This window comes from Sinocyclocheilus anshuiensis, unplaced genomic scaffold (assembly GCF_001515605.1).
Source record: "Sinocyclocheilus anshuiensis isolate Anshui unplaced genomic scaffold, SAMN03320099.WGS_v1.1 scaffold1744, whole genome shotgun sequence".
NCBI classification, from domain to species: Eukaryota; Metazoa; Chordata; class Actinopteri; order Cypriniformes; family Cyprinidae; genus Sinocyclocheilus; species Sinocyclocheilus anshuiensis.
The window spans coordinates 557,127-563,482 of record NW_015555974.1 but is presented as its reverse complement, the minus strand read 5'-3'; the positions used below and the strand labels follow the sequence as shown (position 1 = coordinate 563,482).

Sequence of the window (6,356 nt, the reverse complement as noted above, 5' to 3'; positions counted from 1 at the left end):
TCGGCGCCGGACCGCGAATTTAACCACCCGTAACTCCCGAACCCCGGGGGCTATCCACGCGGGGGTGGTCTCATTCGAAAGAGGGCCTCGAGTCGTACACTCGATTCGCGTTCGAGAGGGTTCCTCGAGCTGAAGGGATCCCCCGAATTTGGTGCGGATTCACCACGCCGTTATGTAGATATGGCCGTTCAAAGTTTCAATGGTTTTCCATAGACTTAAGCTTTAAAGCGCTCTGCAAAAAAAAGAATTCATATCGGCGGCATATTCGCCGATACCGATATATCGGCGACAGGCTCATATCGGCCGATAATATCGGCAAAACGATATATCGGTCGGGCTCTAATCATGATCCAATGAAATACCATGTAATGATTTTGAGATAAAAAGTCAAAATTATGACATACTCCCCCGGTTTCACAGATAAGGCTTAAGCCTAGTCCCAAACTGAGCTGTTTTAACTGAAAAAAATTGCACTGACATATCTTAAAATATATCAGTGCCATCGTTTTGTCTCAAGATGCACACCAGTAATGTTTTTTTAAAGAAACATTTATAAAAGATACTTAAATGTCCTAATTGAACTATGGCCTAAACCTGGCTTAGTCTAAGCCCTGACTGTGAAACCAGGCCACTGAGTAATAACTATGAAATGAAAAGTCATAATTATGAGATTAAACATTAAAATTGACATAGCCATAATTATAACAAAATGTTAGAATTGTGTCAAAACATTTCCGCTATTTCTATATTTCTACATATTTACTAATAGTATGTCGGAATTTTAATGTTTTATCTCATAATGACTTCTCATAATTATGACTCAGTATGTCATGATTATGACTTCTTTTTGCGGAAGGGTTAAAAATCACGTAAATATTTAATATTTAGGGTTAAAAAACAAGTCACGTAAATATGATTGAGTTTTAATATGTTTTGCTTTATTAGATCATTAGTCTTGAGTCTTTAATTAAGATGAAAAGAACAACCAATTAAACCAATAGGGCAATTATCATGAGTTCAGAACTGGTTTAATCATTTCTACAGCTTCAGACTGATAAATTTGCATATTCTTCTATTTTATAATTGAACTTTGTGGATGAAATAATACGTGTTATGTAAGTGGTGAACATACTTTGACAGAAACATCTCAGGTTCACTCTTGTCCACCTCCTCTTCGCTCAAAGCTCCCAGTTCTTTAGCCTTGGATTTGTTTTTTCTCCCAAACCTGGATGAGGGTTTGAAGAAAGCGAGGATGGAAAGAAAGAAAGAGCACAGACAAAGAGAGAAAAGGGGAGGATGTGTTATGTTTTCAGTAATGAATGACTCAACAGATTCCCTGTGCTTCCAAGTACCAAAGCAGAATTTGCTCTAGATGATCTAATGATTGGTTCCCCATGTACCAGCCTGCAAACACACACACACACACGCCTGCAAAACCAAGCAGTATCAGTGTCCAATGCCCTGCAGTGATTTTTCTAGCCCATCTCCACGCCAAACCTTCAGAAACTCACATATTCTTCTGCTCTGATCTGAGGTCAGGCGGGGTCTCTGTGCTGACAGGCAGATAAAGACAGACGAGGAAAAGGTTATATCAAGAATAAAGCTAATAATTATAGAGAGTGGGTGAGATGATCACACGATCTCAGGCCAGTGAGGCCGTAATGAAACATCAGTGGCAGCTGTAAAAAGAAACAGCTTCTGGATCACTAACTGGACGATCAATGTGAAACTCATGAATAGTTGCTTAGTAGTATTACTCTTCTTCTACAATAAAATCCAACCAAAAAGTAAAAAACTATTAAAAAAAAATAATATATTGTTTTAGGAACATTACTTTTTTATTTATTTATTTTTTGCATTGTGATATTCTTTTCATGATATTTAAGCACATTTCCCCCTCAAAATTAAAATAAAATAAAATAAAATAATCAGGGTTTCCAAGTTTCCAGGACTTCCTGCAGGGGTCCATAAACGGATATATAAAACAAATAATTATAATATTTAGAATATTCTATATTTTATTGTATTAATTTAATTCAGTTCAACGAATAATACAATGATGCAAACTTACAATTCTACTTTACCAATAGTATACAAATTCAATATTATTTAATATTAATATATTTTTAAAATAGTATTATAATACAATTATAAAATAACTATTAAAGCATTTATATTATGTAAATGTTTAATATTGTGAAATATAAATGTGCAAATATGTGACCCTGGACCACAAAGCCAATCATAAGGGTTGTTAGGATAGGACACTATTTGGTGTCATAGTTTGGAGATACAACTATTTGAAAATCTGGAATCTGAGGGTGCAAACAAAATCTAAATACTGAGAAAATCGCCTTTAAAGTTGTCCAAATTAAGTTCTTAGCAATGCATATTACTAGTCAAAAATTAAGTTTTGATATATTTACGGTAGTAAATTTATAAAATATCTTCATGAAACATGATCTTTACTTAATATATTAATGATTTTTGGCATAAAAGAAAAATCAATAATTTTGACCCATACAATGTTTTTTTGGCTATTGCTACAAACACACCCCAGCAACTTAAGACGTGGTCCAGGGTCACATATTATAAAAATAATTAATATGTAAATATTATTATTTTGCATTACAGCACTAAGAATTTAATTTTATTGCATTATCAAAGGTAACTGCAGAAATTTGGGGTGGAGGAAAATGTGCTCAATTTTCATGTCACAAAATGCAAAAAAAATCTTAATGGTCCTAAAATAGGCTTATTTTCATTATGAAAATATATCATCTTTTTTTTTTTTGTTCATGTGAAAAACGACCTGAACATTTCTTGACAGTTTTCATGATTCACCCTGATAAACACACATTTGAATAACAAATGAGTATTCAATTACATTTCCACAAACGCACACGCTAGTCAGAAATAATCGCAAACCTCGGCTCCCAAGATTCCTAAATTTCTTTTTAATTTGACACAGATATCACCCGAGGCTTCAGTTTACCGACATAACAAATATGCATGTTTGCTCAAGATAAGCCGTGACTACATGATCCAAACACTGGCCCACGAGCGATTCAAGGGTCCGGTTGGATCCAGCATCCTCTCGCCATGTCTCCTGTGCGTTATGCCTCAAGAGTACTCTATTTCCCAGCCCCACACACGCACTAATGACTGTATTTATCTCATTAGGCTGGAGCGATCTAATACCGGCAGCTGGCATGCTAGCTCTGCCTTGCCCTTAAGCACTCTCATTAAAACCAGAGGGAGTCGTGGCCTGAATATCAATGTGCCGCAGTCCTGCTCAATCCAAGTGAGCGCAACGCCGGTCATCACGCAACACAGAGCTCATGCAACTCTACTTGATTACTGGCCACTTGACATTTGTCACTGTGAACATAACACAGTACAGAGTGACCCGATCCTTCTGAAAACTGACCATGCTAACTGCAGTTTGCACAGCTATTATTGTAAAACATAACAAATAATATGGGATCTACAATGGCATGTACAAACAAACTACTTTACATGTCATATCTGTTGGTTCTTGGCCATAATAAGCTGTAAATAAGACCAACCTTCATGCTGACAGTCAAACGTCTGGTTAAGAGAGACTGGAGTAGCTAAGCACTGGGTTTCCTGACACCAGTTTGCAATTCAGCCTATGTGTCTTGAAAACCCAGCTGATGACTCAATCTACCTGAAGCCTGAAGCGTTCAGGTAGATTGAGAAGATAGTATGAAATCAGACAAAACGACAGGAATGTTGATGAGAATCGTGTGCGCTGTAATTACAAGTCTAAAACCCAATTATGCTGTAATGTAACTTACAATACTGAAGCCGTCTTCGTAAAGAGCTTTTTCTCTGGCTTTGTGCTAGCAGCTCTTGGTTTATTGATTGACCCAACTTTACTGAGTGTAGCAATTTATCAGTCTAAACCGGAGGCTAATATTTTAGCAGACAAAACCTCAATTTTCACACAGACAGACGGCTGATCCATGGGAACTGGGGACGTGCTGCTAAGCTGATCATTATGTTTGCATATATTAATGCCTGTTTCTCCCCTGCCTGGTTTTAAGGATCTTTCTAATTAGGTAAAATGCAACGGTACACAGAAGTCACAGTTTTAAACGTACCTCGGTTTTAAGGTCACGGTTCGATATGAGTTTGGTACAACAGGAAAAAGCAACAAAGCCCCAATGCTATTTTTTTCCATTTATTTTAAACAGACAGTAGTGCTACACACTAGGGTTGTGCCGATAGACGATAGTATCATGTATCGATGATAGCTTTTGTCTATGTCGATAGTTAAGACAATATTACAACATTCTCCTATTAATGTATTAAATTATTATTATTATTATGAGTATTATTAGGCGGCCTATTATTATTCGGCTATTATTACCAAATTGCCCTGCTATTTCATCTCAGCACCGCACTTCACACGCACAAATTAGGATTAGGCTTCTCGTCCTCGTTGGAAATGTTTTAAAAACAGACTATAAAACTAAGCCCACATCAAAATTGAACTGCAAGGTGATAAACCTATATTTTACAAATTATGTCAATAGTGCTAAAAGAGACAATTTTCACACAGACAGACGGCTGATCCATGGGAACTGGGGACGTGCTGCTAAGCTGATCATTATGTTTGCATATATTAATGCCTGTTTCTCCCCTGCCTGGTTTTAAGGATCTTTCTAATTAGGTAAAACTGTAAGGAATGTCTGTACAATTTTTTAAATGTTTTTGAAAGTCGTCTCTTCTGCTCACCAAGGCTGCAATTATTTGATAAAAAATGCAGTAAAAAGAGTAATATTGTTTTCTATTTGAATATATTTTAAAATATAATTTATTCCTGTGATGCAAAGCTGAATTTTTAGCAGCAAATACTCCAGTCTTCAGATTTGCTGCTCAAGAAACATTTCTTATTATCAATGTTGAAAACAGTTGTACCGAAACATACTTACGTAAAGCATGATGCATTTTTTTCAGGATTCTTTGATGAAAAAACAGTTAAAACAGCATTTAATTATTGTTACTTTCAAAATACTTGCTGAATAAAAGTGTGTGTGTGTGTATATATATATATATATGTCAATAGTGCTAAAAGAGACACTTTTCTTGAACAGCTGTATGAATGAACATGCCGAAAACTGCATCGTCATCAGCATTTCATTTTCTTTATAGCACATTATCAAAAAATATTGATGCTTATTGTTCATCATCGTTATTATAAAAATATGCAGATAAGTTATCAGTCTTAACAGGGCTCGTCATGGGGTGCGCGGTCTGAAGCGCTGTATGACTGATGTACCCGTTTAATTGAACTTTACTCCAAATATATGAACTTACCTGTTTTAAATACTTTTATATTTAACGTGTTCGTTTATGTCCAATATTTAGTGTTAAACTGTTGGTCTTTAAAATAAATCTACTTTTGATTTTCACCGTTGACTGATTTTGCAGACCTTTTAGACTGATAACTTTCGTGCGCTGATGCAGCAAACTTGTCAGAGGACGTGCGGTCCTAATAGCGATGTATGACTGTTGTATCCGAATATATTTTATATGAACTAGCTGTTTTAAATATTTTTATATTTAACATGTTAGTTTATCAGTATGTTTGAAAGTGTATTATTTCGATTATTGGTGCTTCCATAGGCTCTCTCTCTCTCTCTCTTGCACGTGCGTTTAAAAAACAAATAGTTATGAAATAGCCTACGACAAGTACAGTCTCTCTCTTGCCCCACCCACGCACGATAATATGCACAATAATATTGGAGAGGCGATCTCACAAGCTGCCGATATGACGATATAAAAAATGACGCCCAATACTACTACACACACGTAGCATGAGCAGTTGTTTTTGATTTGAATTAGATAATTATGTAATTTAAAGATTTAAAGCAAAAACAGTATGGTCTGAGTTTTGATTTAAGAAATTATGCTACATAAGACACCTGCACAAAACAAAAACAGCAGCAAGGCTGAATGAAAATGTAAATGTATTCTCTGACAGCAGGTGGCGCTTATGGAACAGCCATGATACAGCGTTTCCTTGGTTACCACTGTAAACAAAGCAGCACTGTTATTATGAACAGTAGCCTAATCGAATGTGCATTATACGCAGATAAGTGGAAAAGAAAATGCCACCGAAACTTTTCTGAAGATGGTAAGTTCCCCTAAGAAATATACATACAGTGGTGTGAAAAAGTGTTGGCCCCCTTCCTGATTTCTTATTTTTTTGCATGTTTGTCACACTTTAATGTTTCAGATCATCAAACAAATTTAAATATTAGTCAAAGATAACACAAGTAAACACAACATGCAGTTTTTAAATGAAGGTTTTTATTATTAAGGGA

At 35.7% G+C, this 6,356-nt stretch overlaps 1 protein-coding gene across 1 annotated transcript in view; it reads right to left on the bottom strand.

Moving 5' to 3' along the window:
- Nucleotides 1-6,356, bottom strand: part of LOC107676058 (partitioning defective 3 homolog B-like) — a 187,479-nt gene that overhangs the window by 38,310 nt on the left and 142,813 nt on the right. Inside the window, exon 18 of the mRNA XM_016470580.1 lies at nucleotides 1,133-1,225. Within this exon, the coding sequence (XP_016326066.1) occupies nucleotides 1,133-1,225 (93 nt within the window). The remainder of the gene's footprint in view (nucleotides 1-1,132; nucleotides 1,226-6,356) is intronic.